The sequence below is a fragment of the Phoxinus phoxinus genome, assembly GCF_949152265.1.
Source record: "Phoxinus phoxinus genome assembly, chromosome: 3".
In the NCBI taxonomy this organism is placed as follows: Eukaryota; Metazoa; Chordata; class Actinopteri; order Cypriniformes; family Leuciscidae; genus Phoxinus; species Phoxinus phoxinus.
The window spans coordinates 15,387,101-15,407,494 of NC_136878.1; the positions used below are offsets into that span (position 1 = coordinate 15,387,101).

At 37.0% G+C, this 20,394-nt stretch overlaps 4 protein-coding genes across 8 annotated transcripts in view; 3 read left to right on the plus strand and 1 right to left on the minus strand.

The window, feature by feature from the left end:
* The window catches only part of trpm3 (transient receptor potential cation channel, subfamily M, member 3), a 165,713-nt gene extending 153,698 nt beyond the window's left edge, over window positions 1-12,015 (plus strand). Inside the window, exons 24-28 of the mRNA XM_079605615.1 lie at window positions 56-230; window positions 3,923-4,073; window positions 4,899-5,092; window positions 5,484-5,616; window positions 6,873-12,015. Of these exons, the coding sequence (XP_079461741.1) occupies window positions 56-230; window positions 3,923-4,073; window positions 4,899-5,092; window positions 5,484-5,616; window positions 6,873-8,373 (2,154 nt within the window). The 3' untranslated portion in view covers window positions 8,374-12,015. The remainder of the gene's footprint in view (window positions 1-55; window positions 231-3,922; window positions 4,074-4,898; window positions 5,093-5,483; window positions 5,617-6,872) is intronic.
* ankrd34bb (ankyrin repeat domain 34Bb) overlaps window positions 1-20,394 on the plus strand; it is a 322,103-nt gene that overhangs the window by 244,340 nt on the left and 57,369 nt on the right. The window lies entirely within an intron of this gene.
* klf9 (Kruppel like factor 9) lies at window positions 13,910-18,381 on the plus strand. The gene is made up of 2 exons (XM_079605616.1): window positions 13,910-14,698; window positions 16,348-18,381. Exons 1-2 carry the CDS (start codon window positions 14,305-14,307, stop codon window positions 16,623-16,625), a joined length of 672 nt encoding a protein of 223 aa, XP_079461742.1. The 5' UTR covers window positions 13,910-14,304; the 3' UTR covers window positions 16,626-18,381.
* The window catches only part of ela3l (elastase 3 like), a 28,043-nt gene continuing 24,840 nt past the window's right edge, over window positions 17,192-20,394 (minus strand). For 3 of the 4 annotated variants that reach the window (XM_079605606.1, XM_079605605.1, XM_079605607.1), the window contains one exon: window positions 17,192-20,125. In XM_079605606.1, the coding sequence (XP_079461732.1) occupies window positions 19,967-20,125 (159 nt within the window). In that variant the 3' untranslated portion in view covers window positions 17,192-19,966. The remainder of the gene's footprint in view (window positions 20,126-20,394) is intronic. The other variant, XM_079605608.1, reaches the window with a different exon arrangement.

The window sequence follows — 20,394 nt, forward strand, 5'->3', positions numbered from 1 at the left end:
AACATCTTTCTCTTTCCTTCATTTCACCTTCTTCAATGATCCGGGGTGAACGTAGATGATCGACATGATGTATTTTGTGATCATCATGCTGGTGGTGCTGATGAGTTTCGGGGTGGCGCGGCAGGCAATTCTCAATCCCAATGAGGACCCATCCTGGATGCTGGCACGCAACATCTTCTTCATGCCATACTGGATGATCTACGGAGAGGTGTTTGCTGACCAAATCGACCGTAAGGCTGACTTATATTACTAACATTTACCAGGGGTACATGCATTTATGGTATACTCAGTTTCACACACAACACCTCAGGGTTTGTCTCATAAATGTCCAGCTTGTATGAACAAATATGGTAAGCTGTTATCTGATAGCATAAATGTGCACACAAATATGATGAAAGCTTTGCATTTAACAGCTGAAATGGTTATATGTGGATCAGATTTTGTGATGGATAGTTGTGCTTGTGTCTCTAAATGGTCTCATATTCTGTAAATGGCTGCACTTATATTGTCATTACAGGATGATACGGAACAGTGCTTCTGCTGTTTCAAAATGGTTTTAAGACCCAATTGTTCCCCATAGTAGTCCATAGTAAAACTGCAGAAGAAGAGCATCAGCAAAAGTCTGACTAAGAAAAACACTCTTAATATGTTTCAATGGGTAATTTAACTTTTAGAATTTGTGATCTGATATTATATCATCTATATTATTCATCCCCAGAGCTTAGAGTGGAAAAACACAACTTTAACCGAGCCATATTTAACCCTATTCTCATGACTTATGATTTTATTTTTTCATGATTCTGTGGGTACAGAATAAAAATTGTCTGAATGAATGTCGATGCTATGTTTTATTTTTTTTCAGCAAAGACATTAATATGATATCATGGTTTGGCATTTTAATAGTTGTAGTATTGTAATATTAAAGGAAATAATATAAATGTGCAGCCTTCCTAGAAGTTTTCTGTGGATCCCCAGTTGAGAACCATTGTGTTAGAGCGTGAAATTGAAAATCATATAAATGGGCATTGGAGTAAAATCTCCCCTGGGATGTATAATGTATGCCTGACATCATTTTTGACTCTACTGTGCAAAAGTTTTGGGTTGGAATGATTTTTTTTAATGTTTTTGAAGGAAGTTTCCTACGCTCACCAAGGCTGCATTTATTTGATCCAAAATACAGTAAAAACAGTAATATTGTAAATTACTGTTACAGTTTAAAATAAATGTTATATATATATATATATATATATATATATATATATATATATATATATATATATATTTATATATTTTACAATGCATATTATTCCTGTCATGGAAAAGCTTAATTTTCAGCAGTCATTACTCCAGTTTTCAGTCACATGATCCTTCAGATATTCAAATATTCTCATTATTATCAATGTTTACAACAGTTGTACTGCTTAATATTGATATCAATATATCAATATTGTATTGATATATATATATATATATATATACAGTATATATATATACATATATATATGTGTGTGTATATATATATATATATATATACATATGTATATATACATATGTATGTATATATATATATATATATATATATATATATATATATATATATATATATATATTAGGGCTGTCAAAAGATTAATCGCATCCAAAATAAAAGTTTGTGTTTACATAATATATGTGTGTGTACTGTGCATAATTATTTATATATATAAAAACACACACAAGCATGTATATATTTAAGAAAAATTGGTTATATTTATATATAACATATTTATATACAATACAAATTATATAAATGTATATACAGTATAGAAATGCAAATATTTATTAAATATATACATGAATGTGTGTGTATTTATACATAATAATTATACACAGTACACACACATATATTATGCCAACACAAACTTTTATTTTGGATGTGATTAATCGCGATTAATCTTTTGACAGCCCTAATATATATATATATATATGTGTGTGTGTGTGTGTCTTTACTGTAAGTTTTGAACAATTGAATGTATCCTTGATGGAAAAAACTTATATTCTATCTTTTGAACTGTAGTATATAAATTATAAATATATATATATTTTTAAATTCAAATATAACTTGAACCATGCAACCATGCATCAGGTTTAGTTCACTCAAAGTGAATTAAAGACAATCAAATCATATAATCACATTTAAAAAGATACATAAAAAGGTTAAATTACATATATTAAACATTGGAAGGAATGTGACGATAGTAGCAATTATCAAATTGAATGATTCTACCTAATTATCGGTTGTGAATAATAAAGATGTTTGACTTGTATCTTACCCCAGGACCATCTTACTCTACAGCTGCAAAACCTGAGTGCTTATAGTGTTGTTATTCTTTCTTATCAGATTTATGCTATTTCTTGTGCCTGAAAATACATCAATACACTCATAGAAATGTAGTGACTCGGTCACGTGGATAAGCGTCTCTTTTTGTTTTCTCATTAAGTACTGTGTGTATGTTTGTTGTTTACTTACTTTCAATTGTTTGTGTGTTTGTTTGTGTGTGTGCGCGCGCGCTGAGAGATTGATGGCCCAAAGACAAGAGAGCTGAAATAACGCTTTCGTTCTTTGTTTCAGATGTGAATAGTAGGAAGCTACGTCACAAAGTGAATGAAAAACTCTGGCTGGTCGAAAATTACTTTCGCACTCATGGACCTGGGCGTAGCAGTGGTCCATCCCATATAGGCAATTTCCAATATATAAATTCTGCTAGATTTATCTCTGTCACCAGAGCCATTCTAATTTCACAATCATGTCATCACCTCATCTCCGTCCCCTGATGGTCATTGAGTGTATGACACCCCTGCACGGCACTGCTAAGCTAATGGACAGGTTTCCGTGGTGGGGGAAATGTTCAAGGTGCTATGACAATAATAAATTGTTTAGGTCCAATTGCAGTTTTTTAAAACCCTATCATGGAAACTTGAAACTTGGATAATGCTAAGTCACCATCATGAGCCTCCCACAGCCAGCTAGCACTACAGTAAATGATGTCCCATTATTATGGTAGTCCGCAAAGTCTGTGTGATTCCTTCTCATTTCACAATGTAAACTGAACTTACCGGTGGAGAAAAATCCACTGGGTTGATATTACGTGTTATGCATATCTAATAGAGCATGAGCATCAGTGCCCATTTGCGTTTCCTCAAAAAAGCTCCAAACATGTTTCTGGAAAGAGACCATCTCATATGTCCGCTATACATCCTTTAACAACAAAATGCATTTGCCTCCACTCATCAGTATGAAAGTTTTTTCACGTGGTTCAGTTGTCAGAGTTTTTGACAATTTGAATTTGGAATTTAACAAAAAAGAAATGAAAAATTGCGTTTTAAATATTACCAGTTACTTCAGCTCTCTCACTTTGGGCTCCTGAGTGTGATTTAAAAAAATTGAAACCAGTAAATGACATACTAATAAATATGTAAATTAATATGAACCTGACTGACTTTCTTCTCCTTGAAAGCTACAGCAACTGAACCATCCCATTTGGAAAAACGTATGATGTATTGTCAATACATTCTAACCAACTACAAGCAACCATCAAAAGAATGCTGTACATTTAATATCAATATATTTTAAACATGGCATATGTTTAAATATATTGGGGGTGCAACTTTACATATGGAATATATTTTCAATATATTTGAATTCCACAACTTGGTGCATACAGTCTTTCCATTCAAGTTTTATCCACAACCCACTTTTGACTGGTTCTTTTATTTTGATGTTTTTGAGCATGTGTCAGAAAGGTAGTAGGAGATTTTCTATTTTCTAAAGTGGCCTTTGTTGCTATTTGTCAAAGACAAATCAAAGATTTTCTTTTCTTTTCTTTTTTGGTCAGACAGTTGATTGATTTTTGGGCAACACTCAGTTGTATGTATATTTTAACAGCTCCATGTGGTCAGAACATCACCACAGAGGATGGAGCCATCGTGACTCTCCCACCCTGCAAAACCGGAGCTTGGATTGTTCCCGCCATCATGGCCTGCTACCTGCTGGTGGCCAACATCCTGCTGGTTAATTTGCTCATTGCTGTCTTTAAGTAAGTTCAATTAATATTCACATTGTGTGTGCTTTTCTAAGCAATGGACAAACTAAACAACTATACAATAAGGTTAATAGGTCAATAAGGTTAATAGGTCATGTACAGTATTAACTAAAATTAACTATCAATCAACAAAACATTTGTTACGGTCTTTATTAATCTTTGTTAATGTTAGTTAATAAAAAATACAGTCGTTCACTGTTTGTTCATGTAAGTTCACAGTACATGAACTAATGTTAACAAATACAACATTTTAATAATGTATTAGTAAATGTTGAAATTAATATTAACCAAGATTACCGTAATAAATGCTGTAGATGTTCATGTTAATTAATTAACCTTATTGTAAAGTGTTACCAAAATTTTCAATGGCCAAAAATCCTTATATCCTTGCAATTATATTTTAATAATGATAAAAAATATATAATAATAGTCATATTGAATAAAAACATGACTATACTTCATATTGAATCCTTTTTTTTTTTTGTCCTTGTTTTACTATTTCTTTTATACACTGCATCATGTTAATTCCATAGTGTTTAAGAACATTACAATAACAGTGCTATGGCATTCTTTCACCATGTAAATAAATACCATGTCATATGAATATCTCACATGACCAGCCTTTTGACTAATGACATAATTAAGTCATGCATATTAAGTCAGGAAATCTGATTGTAGCTTGCAATTTTCTTTCCAGTGCTTTCCAGATTGCACGCATCATCATCACATAGTCAGCCAATAGAATGTGGACATGCCGTCTGAAGCTCAGACCAGTGAAACAATGCTGTATGCTGCTAATGTTGTCTTTCATTCTCACAGTAACACATTCTTTGAAGTGAAGTCCATCTCCAACCAGGTGTGGAAGTTCCAGAGGTACCAGCTAATCATGACCTTCCATGAGCGTCCTGTCCTTCCTCCTCCTCTCATCATCTTTAGCCACATAACTATGGTCCTCAAACACCTCTGCTGTCGCTGGAGGAAGCATGATGAGGATGAGCGCGACTATGGGCTGAGTGAGTGATAATAAAATGCTGTTGCAATATACTGAAAGCCTCAAAATGACAGCAGGAGTCTTTTTGTTTTCTCAGATCATACAGCTAATGAGAGTGAAACCAACGCATGCCAACTTAAAGATTCTCTTTGATACATCTTTTGCCAAACATGATTATTTCGTAATAGCGAGACAGTTCTGTGCTCAAATTACTTTCATACTGTATACTGCCATGCAAAAGTGATGCACAGTATTTGTACTGCATAATAATAAGGTATGTGTAGTATGATGCGCTCTGCTACTGTGTGGTGAAGACACAATTTAAAAAATTCTGTTTAACAGAGAACACTTGGACTTGTGAAACTAATCTAATGTGAAAGTCACAGTGACAAAAATAACCTCTCCCCCCACAGAGCTCTTCATTACTGAAGATGAACTGAAGAAGGTACATGACTTTGAAGAGCAGTGTATGGAGGAGTATTTCAGAGAGAAAGATGATCGCTTCAATTCCTCCAATGATGAGAGGATACGTGTGACATCTGAAAGGTTAAAACATCACAGACAACACAAAAGAATATTAACACTCGAATGTATTTTAAACCAGGGGTTTTCAGTCATTTTATGGCAAGGACCCGCAAATATGATGAGCCTCTTCCTGAAATATAATAGGCATATATTTTCATACACATCCATACTTTGTTTTTATAATATCACATGTAATATTTTGCTCAGTGTTATTTTCAAAATTCATTTGGCTTTTACGTTGTAACTGAAGCTAAAGCCAATGTTTAAAAAACAATCTGAGAAATATTTACTTGGTATTAAGTTGACCATACATCAAAATATTATTAGAGTAATGTTAGATGCATAAACCTGAAGAGAAACGTTATCAATTCAGTTACGATTATTTGGAAATCCCTTTTCACAAATATCTATTATTCCAAAGCAGCATATACTAATACTTTTAAATAAAGTTGTATTTGTTAAAATAAGGTTAATGCACTAACATGCACAAACAATAAACAATGAGATTTGTACTAACTGTCAATGTTAGCTAATGCATTAACTAATATTAATAAATGAGACCTTATTTTAAAGTGTTTCTATAAATATATTTAATAAATATTTAAAGTTAACATGTTTACTTTGACAACCTCAAATGTTCTGCTGACCATAACCCGAAAACATTTTGCGCACTTTTGCACTTTTATTGTGGCCTCTGGATAATAAAATATTGTGAGGTTTTTGGCCAATTTTCATGTGCGGATCTTTTTTCTGATTTTTTTTAAAGGGTTTTTTTGGATCTACTGTACACATCTTTTCATTAATCTGTTTGGGACTAGTGATTGGTGCTACGTCTTAACATCCCCTTTATTAAAAATACTGTAAAAACAGTACTATTGTGAAATATTATTACAATTTAAAATAACTGTTCTATTTAAAAAATATTTTATCATGTAACTCCTTTTCCTTCTGCGATGACAAATCTAAATTTTCAGCATGATTACTCCAGTCTTCAGTGTCATGATCCTGAAACAGTTGGGCTGCTTAATATATTTTTGGAAACCACAATACTTTTTTTGACTAGAACATTTATTTGAAATAGAAATGTATTTTGATCAATGAAAAAAAAATTGACTGCCCCTTTTTTAATTACGTTTTTGGTGATCAAAAGTTTAATTTCTTTTAATTGGTAGTGTATTTTCAATGTATTTAACAAAGACAATGATGTAAAGTGTGACCAACACAACATTACTAGATGGCCTAATATTCATGCAATCATCTAATGTCTGATCACTCAGGGTAGAGAACATGGCGATGCGTCTGGAGGAGGTGAATGAGAGGGAACATTTCATGAAAGCGTCCCTGCAGACTGTGGACATCCGGCTCGCTCAGATGGAGGAGATGATCGGCCGCATTGCTGTGGCACTGGAGCGGGTTGCTGGTATGGATCGAGGCGAAGTCAACAAAGGCAGGTCCAGGACATCATCTGACTGCACAGATACAAATTACATCCTGCGCCAGAGCAGTTTCAACAGCCAAGAAGGCAATTCCTACAGGCTACAGGAGTCTCTGGAGCAGGGTGGCGAGGAGTCCATTTCTCCTACATCTCCAACCGCTCTGGCCCCACGTGTCCGCAGTCACTCCTTCTACGTGAGCCACTCTTCCAAAGATAAGAGCGGAGCAGATCGGGGGGAAGGCTTCTTTAAAGATAGACTGTTCAGCCTCCATCGGGCCAACAGCTCACAGTCCGTGTCCTCGGGAGCAGGCCCTAAAGAGTCCAAGCCCACACCTTTGAATACTTTATCTGTGCAGCAGCAATTTCGCCCTTCTTCCTGCATAGACATCTATGTTTCTGCCTCAGAGGACGTCCCGCCTACTGAGAGCTTCTTGGAGCCAGTCCGGACAGTTACAACTCTTGCTCGAGACTCATCTCTACATTCTGAGATCATGGAGGCGGTGCTCTCAGGAGGGCGGGACTGCAGTGGAAGGGCAGGGGGCAGCGAAAGACAGTCGGACGGTACGGCCCTATATGAGGACAGTGCCGCCGCTGACCTATCACTCTGCTCTGCCCACCTGCTGCCAGATAACTTGCCCCCCTGGGACCTGGACCCCTCACCACCGCCATCAGCTGGCGTTCTGGAGCGCTCCAAGAGCAGTCGCTTCCTATCCGCAGCAGGGCCTCTGTTTCTGGATGAGCCATCGATGGTTAAGTCGCACAGCCTGATGTTCACGTCACGTGGTTACTATGGCGGCATGGGCGTGCAGGTGAAGGCAGCCGAATATACCAGCATCACAGATTGCATAGACATCCGTTGCGTCTCTACCCCTTATCCTGTCCCAGAGCGGTCTGACTCGCCTGGAGGCTCTTTCACATTCGATAAGCCTCAGGACCTGGGCGTCTCGCACCCTGAGAGAGACGCCGAGCTCAGTCACGCCGAGTCTGATCCAGAGGAACTGGCAGAAGGCTCTGCAGATACAGGTAAGGGGGGTCAAAGTAGCAGTAGCGGGGGAATGGGCACAGACCTGGGCCTCGCACCGGGCCCGTTTTGCTCACCGATCTCTAGACTAGAACGAGCAAACAGCTGCTCCTCCTCGGAGGAGTCGCACTCCAACATCTACTCCCGAAAGAGCTTCTCCATAAGTGAGAGAATGGACAAGGGCCGTGGGAGCTCGAAGAATCCTTTCCAGAAGGCCAGAGCCGGGGCAAGACTGGAGGGTAAAACAGACTCGCTGTCCATGAGGAAACTGGCCAAACCCTCAGCGTTCCAAAGTTTTGACAGCAGACACAATTACACGTGATGATGTCAGACCAGTAGTGATGGCATTGTAGATCTAGTTCCTGTAGGGTGGCTCTACCTCGTTTAAAATCCAAGGGCCAGTCCGTTAATTAGTACTGTCTGATTGAGTAATTAGCTGTACACTGGAATGTTTTATAATGGGTATCAAATTGCTGTTAATTTCCTATTATAACACTGCAATGCAAAGTCAGATTTTCTTTAGAACTCATAAATTCAGAACTTGACCACTGCCATTAGGCCAACATTAGTTCCAGTTCCCTTCAACTCGAAAGTGCTCTGAAAGTGCTATTGGGGCTATATTCATAATTAGGGGAAACTTTGAGATTAAAGGCCTATTAACACCAAGACGTTTGTTTGGTACGGAAGTTTGGTGCGATAAACATTTTATTCGAATGAATGGCTGTTAATAAAAAGTGTCTTCTAATATATTTCTCATTGCATTGTGAAGAAAACTAGCTAACCAATATAATTTGTGCTTTTAATCACATGGCCGGAGCCTCTGCCGTTACATAAAACGATGACTTAGTGACGACAGTAAATAGCAGAGGCAGAATCTAAAACCGGCTCACTGCTCTCTGTACTTTTATATTGGGTGTTGTTTAATAAACACCATAGCATATGAAAAAATCTGAATGGCTGTTTGAAAATACTGCTTGACTTCCTTTTTGGCTCTCTGACAAGTGAGTGTCAGAAACGGAAAGTTGTGCCGTACTTTGCGTATTGGGGTAAACTATAAGCATTACTATAAGTGACACCTACTATCTGAGAGTGATTTTGCATTTTGAATTACATCCGCCTGTCTGTTTTTTTTTTTTTTTTTTTTTTTTTTTTTTACTTTAGTCTGAAACGACAAATGTGCAAATCATACTGAACTTTTGTACCGAACATTCATGTTGGTGTGAACAGGCCTTAACAAAACTTTGCAATGCAACTCACTGTTTTAGCTTAGATGGGTCACCCTTGTCACAGCATGAATCATGCTCTCTCTCTCTCCATAGACTTGAGAATATGCCCTACAGGCCTGGTAGAGTGGTGGTTTCATTCCAAAACGACTGAAACCAACGACTGAACGACTGAAACCAAAAGACTGTGACAAGGTTTTTAACACTGATGTTCTGTCATTTCAAACCCACACAGCAGATTAGTCGGACATAGGCATACTGTATCTTCCATAAGATGTTGAATGTAGAATATAATTGGTTTTATTATGAAAAGATGAACCTTTTTGGACCCTTGATTTACTTTTAGGCCCTTGTCGGGTGTATACAACTGCATTCAAAAGGCTTTATAACCATACAATGAGTTGTCTGAATACAGCATAAGTTTGTGCATAATTTATATTTAAAAAACAGATTATGTAAATTTTAAAGCACTAAATGATCATGTTTAGTCATTTGTAGTCTGTATTGTTCCAAATTTATCACAAAAGGGTGCCCATTTGAACCTATTTATAAAGGAGTAACCAGTTGAACTCTACACTAACAGCATGTTTGGTATGGAATGCTAGTATACTGCTCAGTGCACTGTACTGTACACTGCATACTCTTTTAGTATGTGCAAAAAGTAAACAGTATATGATGATAAATGTTTTAAACAGTAGTATGCTACATTTTTGTCACCTAACATGATTTATATATGATAACATATATTGCTAGTTTAATTTTGATTTTATAATACACTGCATATGAAAGGTCAAGCATATTGTATTGTCGGCTGCAGTATTCCTGCGCAGTGTTTTCAGATTAATAACTGCACATTTGGCACGTGTAGCAGGTCATCTATGTATTTCCATTCATACGTGCTGCTGTGGTAATAGTAGTATGATAGTATGCCATTCCAAACATACTTTTAGACTGTTGCAAGTGTTAAAATGCATAGAGAACCTTTCCCAAAAGGATTTTAAAGCAAAAAGTCTGATTGTCTTTCTATAAGTGCGTTATTTTACACAGAAAAGGTACTATATGTTGACTTGCTATGCAAGATGCCACAGAGAGTCGGTCGGTCAGTAAGAAGTGTTATGCACTTTAAAGCAGGAGTTCTTTATGCACACCAGTCTCATCACTAATCAACCGGATTGAGTTAATATGTTAACATGCTGGAAGGACATAATGAAGACTAGTACATAATATTATCTTTTTTTCAGAAAGTTATATACCTTTGGCAATTTTCTTCCTATTTTCTTCTTAATGGGTATATATCATTTTATTGACTTGATTTATCATAGTGGGAATTCAGAAGGATATAAGGAGATCTGGACAGACTCCGTTTTTAACAATTAATTTCGTTCAGATAAATCAATCAGTCACTTTCGATAAAGCAGAACATTTACTGCTCTACAATTCACTGTTTTAAATGGCTGTTTAACTTATATCATAAATGAAACAGAGCAGTTTAAAGCAATACCGAAATGGCATTTGTATCTCTGGCGTAAATTATATTCAGTATTGTCACTTTTTAGTAAATGAATTATTCCACTTATTCCATTTCCACCACATGCATCACTCATTGGATGGATTGTTTGCCTTACTGATGTGCAATACTGCTAAGAGATTTAAAAACATTATTACAGTCACAGTGTTCTGAGATGTAAAAATATACATTTGGTATTAGAGCTTGTATGTGAACCAAAAACATAAAATACTAAATGGCATTATTTTTTTTGTGCATAGCAGTAATTCTAATCACTGTGGTTTTCAAATAACCAATGATTTTCAAATCAATATTAGTATGACATTCAATATGTTTATCAGATTTGCTTCATTTTATATGATTTTAAGCATTGTTTCTTATTTGGGCCTGCTCTCCTTCACAAGGAAGGCGCTAACCCTCATACAAGGTGATTATACTGCAAAGAGCCTTAAAACAGGTAAAAGGAATGCATGAACAATACACGGGCCCTTAAAACATGTCCATGCTCTATTATTTAGGGTAATGTCCTTTAACAAATCCTCTTGTTGGACTGGTTCCAGCAAAATAAGACAGAGAGGGCATTTGATCTAAGTTACTGAATGCAAGTTTCTCTCACTATCCTCTGTTTCGCTCTCTTGTTTGGGATAGAAGAGTGAGCATATTTATGACACTTGTTTTTTCACATGTAAATGTTCTGTATATGATCTGTAAATCTTTCTGTGGATGTAAAAAAAAAAAATTAGTTTAATATAATAGGATTTTAAGAGAACGTCTCTGTGTCTGATAGAAGACATTACACTATGACAACCTACCCAGTGTGCCAAAATGACATGTTGACTTATAACTTTATGTACAGTATTTTCTTAATATTTTCCTATACTGTAGCATAAAAGGTTGTGAATTGTATACCACTTTTAGTCAAGTTTCTCCTCCCGCCACTTCTTTTTAAACTTATTGGTAAGCACTTCTCTGCTAACAAGTCCAAGCACATGTTTTCTGCAATAATGCTGTAGTTTGAACGGAAAGGTCTCAGTTTACTTATAGTGTCTTTAAAATGCATGTTGTTCTTCCAAATGATACGAGCTGAATGAGAGATATGAGAGAACAGAGAGCAGGGATCTGAGGACTCCTATTGTAGAAGGCTAAGTATTTGGATGCAAATACAAATGTGTATACTGTATTCCTCAATGTGAATAAGATGTTTGGCATGTATTAACAAATAAAAGAATATATATAATTCAAAACATCATTGTGGTTAATTTTGTTATTAGGGGAAATTATTAAGGTCAGTGTGATGGTTTACAAAAAAGTTACATTATTTCAAGAGAATGGCATCTGATCTTTTTATTATTATTATTATTTTAAACATACTGTAGAAATGTCAAATTCTGATCAATTTCATACATTTTTAAGAAATTGTTTTGGATTTTTTAACAACTTTATTTATTTTAAAATATAAATATATTTTATCACTTAAATTTGACTCTTAAATTACAGTAGCAATGAACCAAATTTAATTGAATTTCTCATTTTGTGAAAAAAAGGTTGCACCCAAAAATAAGTGATCATGTTGAAAAAGATTCATCCGAGTTATTTATTTGATTTGTAGCCTATTTATCTCATTAATTTAGTCTAAACCAGTAGTCTATTAAGTCCCATGTCTAAAAGATTTGTTTGCCTTTATGTTTTCTAGAAAGCTCTTTAAGTTTACATCCTGGAATCCCAAAGAACGATCTGTTCTTCTTGAGTTTGGAGTGCTGTTCTGCTTAAGCACAAGCATGACTCTGCATTCGAGCGGAAGTGTTGCTTGCACTGTCCTTTCTGCATCGTAGGGAGGCGTTCAAGTTCACTTCTAGTTCAGGGTACATTCTGTTCCACAAAAACAGACACGTGCGTGGGGCTGGATAGAGCGAAATAACAACATCAACGTGACCCATCTCGTACTGACAGCGTTGTTAGAAACGATATGATTTATTAGACGTGTTAACATGTTGAAGGCCAAATGCGTCGTCTTTTAAACAGTACAACAAAATAAACAACACAGCCAAAAACACCTGCAATGATGAAATCTCACTCTTACCTAGAAAAGTAGCTAGCCTATGTCAAGAGCCCATTACCAAGTATTGTTAATAAAATAGTTATGGTTCTGAATGTTTAGACAGAATAATAAGAAAATCGAACTATTTAGATGATCACGGAAATATTATTCTTATGTTGCATTCTAAGGGGTTGTTAAGATCGTTGATTGTAAATGTATGCTTTCATAAGCAGCTCATGCCGTTCATGTCTATGGACAAACTCTTGAAATAGGCTCGTTTGCGTTGTTCCCATAATTTCCTAGAACTGTCTCTCAGTGTGAACCTCCGCGAGTTCGGAGATTACTCTGAAAAGGGTCGTGTTACGTTTGCTCTCATTGGCTAATTTCTCCTTCTCCAATGACCCTTCACGAGGGCCCGCCTCAAAAGTTATTTTACTTATGTAGGACAATCATGTTTAGCCTAGTACAAATCATCTGCTCAAATGCACGCTTTATTTAAGGAAAGGGACTATTGAAACTAAAACGTGTTAGTGTCGTGTGTATAGCTATATCAATATCCACTGAGTTCATACAGTTCATACAGTTGATATACAGGTCATTCCACGCGGAAATAGAGCTGTTATTGTCAATTAATAGAATTGCGTGCGTGCGTGTGATTAAAACATTTTAATATATTAAACATTAATAATAAATGATATAGGCTATGTAATTTATAAAATAATATATAAAATATACAATTTATAGGCCTGCTGAACAACGTGAAACTGACTCACATTGGGTTTAACTGTAACTAGCTAAATGTCAGATAGACAGTCTGATTAATGCAAACGTCTACTACTTTTTTTTAGAAACAGTGTCCTCAACTGTATCAACCAGTGCACCCTCTGCTGATTCTGAAGGAGGCTCACCATGCTACTACTGTTATGTTAGCCCCACCTCCCTCTCAAACTCTAAACACTATTGGATCAATGACACGTCAATCTCATGCTGCCTAGGTGATTCCTGGTAGTGCATTCAGAGCGTCGCTCTTGGACCCTTAGGGCTTATGTCCAATCAGCTGCGAGCTTTATGATGACACCTTGGGATTCCGCGAAGTAGTTTCTTTCAGATAGGAACAGAACAGCAAACAGCGGCACACAGAGTTGACGCACTTGTGAGGGAAGAAGAGAGTAGCCTACGCAAAGTTTCCACGCTTTCTGGTGTTCTTGAAATCATTATTGAGAATAGACACCTGGATGCTTCGTGTGTGTGTAACGTTATAGACGCAAGAAGCGACACAAGCTTTTTCCTTTATCCTTCGCTGGGAACATTATTTCATCCCAGTCACATTGGGAAAAACACGTGTAGGCGTAAAGCCACGTTTACTGGAGTCGTCTGTACCCCGATGCCCATATGATGAGCATCCACACTGCGCTCTGAGTTTTGTTTTGAAGTATTTGAGGCACTGGTGACTTCTACAGTTACAGCACAGTTTGGGTAATTACAATGACGGACGTTGAAATTGCAGCAAGGTCCTTGGAGCCGGTCTCAAACGGATCGAGCTCTGGCCGCACAGGCAAACTAGCCGGCGAGGAGGGACCTGAGGAAAGTCAAGAGAGTCGGACTCTGTTAATGGTCGCAATGATTCTGCTGGACTTAAATCAGTGTAACCCGAGCGGAATCAGCACCAAGCGTATGGTGGACTGTGATGCGGAGAATCAAAACGGCGTAAAGGAGAACCGGGAGAAATGCAGACAGAACGCGAGCAGGGTGAAAAGGACACGGAACCGTGACAGACTGCATGCATCAGCTGAGAAGAGACACTGTTGTACCTATGCTGGCTGTGGTAAAATATACGGCAAATCGTCCCATCTCAAGGCGCACTTCAGAGTACACACCGGTATGAAATGAGCACGGTTGAATTAATTTTGTGCTTATATGTACACAATTACTTAACTACTGCCAGTAACTCGATACCGACTGTTAAGTTGTCTGGAACGTCGTCTGTTATTACGACCCACGCTCGCGTGTTCTCAGGAACAGTTCTGTTTCAGGAACTGCCACTCATGTGGGTGTAACCGCAGGCGGAGCACTCAAGGGTGCACGAGGGTGGAACAGTACACAATGTTTCTTACCAAAATGAGAGCAAACATGTTGCTTAGTCCACATTGTTACGCAGGTCACGGTGTGATCATAAAATTGCATAATCGTGTGGCGGGAAAATGCTAGAAGTGGCTTAACCTCATTTCAGGCTTGCTAATTTGCAATCTAATGATTCGGTTTGATATGGCGAATATGTTCTTTTCTATTGAATTCTATTCTTCTAGTGGTCATTGGTCATTCTAGTGGTCCACACATACATCAATGCGACACTCACTAACCCCATATATAGACTTTGTGTAGCCTCGCCCCTTTCCAGCGCTCGTTGCCTTTTGTCTTCCTGTTTGTATTTCCTTAACATGAAAGTAAGATCGTACGGATAAATTAATGAACCGCTAGTTTTACAATCTTCCCGATCTACTGACATTTGTTATGACATCCGTTCCAAATAGTACAATGCTCATGATAACTTTCGTCAACTCTTCAATAAGTAAAATACACTTCACCAGCTTAGCCTAGCCTACTCTTCGACTGCGATGCCATAGAAATATACAGAACTACTGCAATAACGGAAGTTTAAACACACTATTTCAAAGATGGCTGCACGCTTGTTTCTCTGGCGCATAAGTCTATAAACCCATAGAAATGTATACGTAGATGACAAATTTGACCGCTCCAGACACGTAGGCGTACCCGCCATCTTGGAACGGTCAGGATGTCGTCACTCACAGTAAGAATCAATGATGCCACAACATTGCGCAGCTTCTGGTTGTGAAGCCGCAGATGTTTAAATTCCTGAAGAAATCGGACAACCTTTCACAGGTGAGAATGTGTTGGTTTGTGTTTTTATTTAAATCAACTCAATATTGTAGGGTTTTACTGTTGTACTTTTGAATTGCTATGGTAACTTTTGTAATGTCGTGTTAGTTGACGCCTTCGTCTTGTTGTATTGTGTAAAATCATCTGCTGAAGTCAATTGCAGATATATTCATGCATGAGTCTAACTACGGTTGCAATCGCCCAGTCAACTTGCTCTCGAATGTCAACGGACTGGCTTTGACCACTCCAATATGACAGACTAGCCGCAAATGAGGCATCTATGGGCCTATGCTATAGCTAACTTAACGCAACGATGACGTCATGTACACACACCTCCTGATTTCACAGTTGTAAACATCCGGCACGTGGTGCCGCGTTGTAGCCAAGCTCAGCCCCTCCCAATAAGTGCGTTTACATCCAGTGCAAAACGTCGACACTAAAAACATCGATGAATTCTTAAAGCTCATCAACGACGGGCGTTTAAAACGTTGTCTCCAGTTTGACACAACAACATATGCACATCTAGTAAGTCACCAATAAATCTGTCGATTAGGTTTTGTTATAGCCTAACTAGATTAAGTTGTATTATCAGGAGGGCCTTACATTTCTCCTGTTTGTGTGTGTTCTTAGGTGAGAGGCCCTTTCAGTGTACCTGGTCAGGTTGCACCAAGAAATTCTCCCGGTCAGATGAACTGACACGACACTTTCGTACGCACACAGGAGAGAAGCGTTTCATGTGCCCGCTCTGCGACAAATGCTTCATGCGAAGCGATCACCTCACCAAGCACGCCCGCAGACACGCCGGCTTTCACCCCAACATGCTCCAGGGTCCCGCCGGACGTAGACGACACTCTTCAACATCCACATCGTCCTCTGGCTCCAGTGATCACATTTCTGCTGGTGTATGAGCAACTACGTGAGCCTGACCCCACATTTTGGATGTCTCTCTTACCTGACACACCCAATTCAGGTCTTAGAGCCTTTATTAATGATTAATGACATCTATGAACTATCCATCTGATATGAAATATATCTATTATATAATGATATCTATTAACCGATGATAAAAGATATCATCAGGGGGAGTCATACAAAACATCATAATGGAGTCTTACAAAATATGCTTGCAGGAGTACTTTAAGACAAAGACTGAAAATGGGACTTCTCAATGGAATGGAGAGAAACTACATTTTTGGCAGAAACAATGTAATAAAGTCCCAATGGTTATTTTAAATGAGTAAAGATATTATTTACAGTAAATTACACATATTTACATTATATCACAAAGATGGGATTGATGTCAACAGAGTGATTTATTATACACCCACTGTGAAAAAGGGAAATGAACAGAGTCTGTGTAAAGATATATTATGTGAAACAGACACATTTCAATAATCAGGTTGAAGTGTCAATATTTCCAGTGGTCCAGTATAGGAAGTGAATATGTTTTAAAATAATTGCTGTGAATATTATATTGTTCTTGGTGATATTCAGGGGGGCAGCGGTTGACTTTAGTGTTGAACACAGTTTTTGAATGATATTAAAACTTCTGGGCACTTATGAAAATAACTTAACATCATGTTGAGTTGTCATGTTCACACAATCACACTTTTGTTTTAAGCAATGATAAGTAATTATTTGCATATTCTATTCAGTTATGCAAAATAATGTAACATTTAAGCTAGAGCATTGAAAATACTCTTCATTCTGAACACTTTCAATTTGTTCTTTTTTAAACTTTTACTTAGTTTTTGATCAGCCTTCATAAGTGATGTAGTGAGGCCCGCCAACAGAGTTTCACTCATTAATAGTTTACCATCGCCATCTACAGGCGTGTTATGATATAACACGAGGCAAGATCTGTGCCTTTAATCTCCAAATATTGCACAGCTGAACCATACAGAACTGAGATTGTGTCATTTTTCTCACTACCTTTAGTTTTTTAGTAGCCTGTAGTATTAACTTTGTCAATGAACCTGAGTAACATATTATTTTATTCGTTTTTTATGGGGTTTTCATTTTCAGATTCAGCTGTTGAAATACTTGAAATAAGTAATGTTATTTGAATGTAGATTTAGTTTGAATCTGCCGTGATGATCAGCCATTTAAAAGACAAGCACAAACAGAATTTTTAATGTGAATAATAGGCAATGGATCTGTGAGATCTTTATTCAAGTTGTATCGATTTTTATGTTATGATAACTGATCAACAAAAATTACGCTTTTTATCATCACAGAATATCTGTGCTAATTTATTTTCCAGATGTTCCATATGTTTAATAGGATGTGAGCTTGAATTCAAGAAGCAGGTCATTTGAAACACAGTCATTGTAAAACTGCTCAACCTGTGCCTTCTGTTTTGAGGTTTCATACTCTTAACTTAGATTGCAGAATGTAAATAGCAAACTATAGAGAAATACTTTGCTGTTGTTTACAAAAGTCTTCTTAGTTGCATAGTGTGAATCCTAATGTTGTGTTGTGTTTATCAGCATCTTGCAGACTTCGAGCCACTATCATTGTGCATATTCTGTATTTTTACATCGCTATCATTTGTACATATATATTCTGTATTTTTACATCATTATATCATTTTTGCAACATTCATCGTTCATTACCTGTAAATTATGTGTAAAGAGGATAAATAATTAAAACAAAGAAGTGTAATTCAGGTCTGCTTTTATTGATATCACTGAAACCAATAACAACATTGTTAGTACATAAATGGACTTTCTCACATAATTAACATATTTATAACATAAAAACACAGCTTTTGTCCAACAAATGCTCACCTTTGCTTATGCTTGAATTGAATACATCAGGTCATTACACTTTTAAAATTCACTTAAAAGTGAATATGAGCAGTTCAAATGAAAGCAATTTTCATTTTGAGATACAACTTGATCAACACAATATGTAGTGTAAAGACAAAACAAAATGTGTCAAAGCTGAATTGAAGGGTCAAATCTGTAAAAGATTTAATGTGTAGACTAACAGTGCAGGTTCATCATTGACAGCTTGAATCATTTTTAACAATAATTATAATAATGGATGTTAAGATAGACCAGGGAATTTTTATCATTTTAGCAACATTAACATTCATAGTTTATTTCCAAAGACCAGCAGAAAACAGCACTTTTAAACAGCCCACAATGTCTGAAAAAGTAACCATTTCCATGAAATGCAGTGATCGTATGAAAATGGACACAGGGAAAAATAATTGATTCCAACAAGGAGCATAAACATACTTTGGTGCCTTCGAGTTTGTTATATCGGAGCATCTTCCTGAATAAAACAATACTTACTTTAAAAAAGCTAACAGGTGCTTTAACTATCTAACATGTTTGGACATTCTGTCTAAACGGAACAGAAAATGTCATAACAGATTACCGTAAATCATACCCAGTTATTTCTGACCTTTGAAAAACTGCTTTGAGAGACACAAAATGTCTTCATGTAATCACTTTTGATCTTCTTAGGCCTGTAGTGAGAGGTACTGTGAAAACAACAACAGTCCAGGCCTTGACCAATCAGATCAACATGATTCAAACATGATTCAATTAAACACACGTATGTGACATACCAAGAGTAAACAAAACAAAGTGTGATGCCCTGGTGCATGCCAGACAAGGCTACTGTTAGCGCTGCAGTACGAATGCACCAACATGCAAAATGTTCAACAAAAAACGAACCAAAGTATAGCCTCAATAGCAGCCACGAACAGTAAACATCCAACCAGATCCGTACGCAAATCAAATCTTACCCTAATGACAACGTTGATGCAATGAGTGCAACATGAAAGCGGATAATTCTGTGGATAAGCTATTTCAAACTCTCTGTAACATCAAGTTATTGTTTTTAAATCACAATTAAAGCCGTTTTAAAGCTTTATTTGTTCTACTTTCACGTTTACAGTATAACGCAATGCAGACTAGGAGGTGAAAGTGAGCAGACTCTCCTAGCGTATTAGCAAAACAGTGCATATCCTGCCATAGGAGGAAGCAACCAATAATAGTCATGGTAATAATCATATGTTAGAGTAAATGTGTGTATGTGTGTGTTAGCACATGTAATGCGTTTTTGTGTATGTGTGTGTGTTCACATTTTCCTGTACACCATGTTTATCGTAACGTTTACTGTACTGTACATTTCCCACTGTAATATTGATTAGATGTGTTATCTAAGGGTTATGAACGGGAATAAGGGATGGAAAAGAGAGAGAGGAGCACGAGGAGGAGAAAAGGTGATGGCTTTACTGGATTTGACAAGCAGTGGAGGAGGTGGCTTGGCAGCACATGCAGGTGGAGTTGACGGATTTGGGCGGTATGAGGTCCAGGTCTTCATCATCAGGGATCTCATCCAGCCTGTATCCATCTTTCAGTAGCTGGATGTTCAGATCCTGGTTTATCTGCTGCAGGAAGCAACGAACAGCATGTCAGGCCGTCACTAATCAAATCAGAGTAATTCATTTGATTTTCCTGGAAGCAGTTATTTGATAGATTAATACGACAACGGGGTTGGTTCAATAGCTTGATTGGTACATTTATTGGTTTAATGAATCAATGGCACGTATAACAACATGGATATGACAATGGTGACCTTTACAGGAAAACAAGGAGAGATGAAAGGGAATTTAGTGCATAAAAGATTGTGAGTGACTTTTGAGAAAGAAATCCACAG

Coding starts and splice junctions, on each gene's coding strand:
- klf9 (XM_079605616.1), top strand. CDS start 14,305: ATGACGGACGTTGAAATTGCAGCAAGGTCCTTGGAGCCGGTCTCAAAC. Junction 14,699..16,347: donor GCACTTCAGAGTACACACCG/GTATGAAATGAG, acceptor GTGTGTTCTTAG/GTGAGAGGCCCTTTCAGTGT.